Source organism: Egretta garzetta, unplaced genomic scaffold (genome assembly GCF_000687185.1).
Source record: "Egretta garzetta isolate BGI_Z169 unplaced genomic scaffold, ASM68718v1 scaffold233, whole genome shotgun sequence".
Taxonomy (NCBI): domain Eukaryota; kingdom Metazoa; phylum Chordata; class Aves; order Pelecaniformes; family Ardeidae; genus Egretta; species Egretta garzetta.
In genome coordinates this window covers 185,006-185,224 of record NW_009259194.1, presented here as the reverse complement: position 1 = coordinate 185,224, position 219 = coordinate 185,006, and the positions used below count along the sequence as shown (strand labels likewise).

Here is a 219-nt window from a genome sequence, read left to right as displayed (position 1 = left end):
CTGCCGATGAGGAAGGAGGGGAGGAAGGGGAGGAGGAGGCGTTCCAGAAGAGCCATCGCCTCTTGGGCTGCCGTTTGAGGTGGAGGTAGTCTTCCTTCTCCCGCTCCTTCTTTGCCCGCTGGTAGTGATCCTCCTCCTTCAGGTACCACACCGGTGGCCAGCGGTGCTTCTCAAAGTACTCCTGGTTCTCTGCAGGGAGAGGCGGGGTCAGGACAGCAC

The 219-nt window shown here is 61.2% G+C and overlaps 1 protein-coding gene across 1 annotated transcript in view; it reads right to left on the bottom strand.

Moving 5' to 3' along the window:
• RHOBTB2 (Rho related BTB domain containing 2) overlaps window positions 1–219 on the bottom strand; it is a 6,707-nt gene that overhangs the window by 2,747 nt on the left and 3,741 nt on the right. Inside the window, 2 exon segments of the mRNA XM_035891395.1 lie at window positions 5–201; window positions 204–219. The exon segment at window positions 204–219 is cut by the window's right edge and continues 90 nt beyond it. Of these exon segments, the coding sequence (XP_035747288.1) occupies window positions 5–201; window positions 204–219 (213 nt within the window).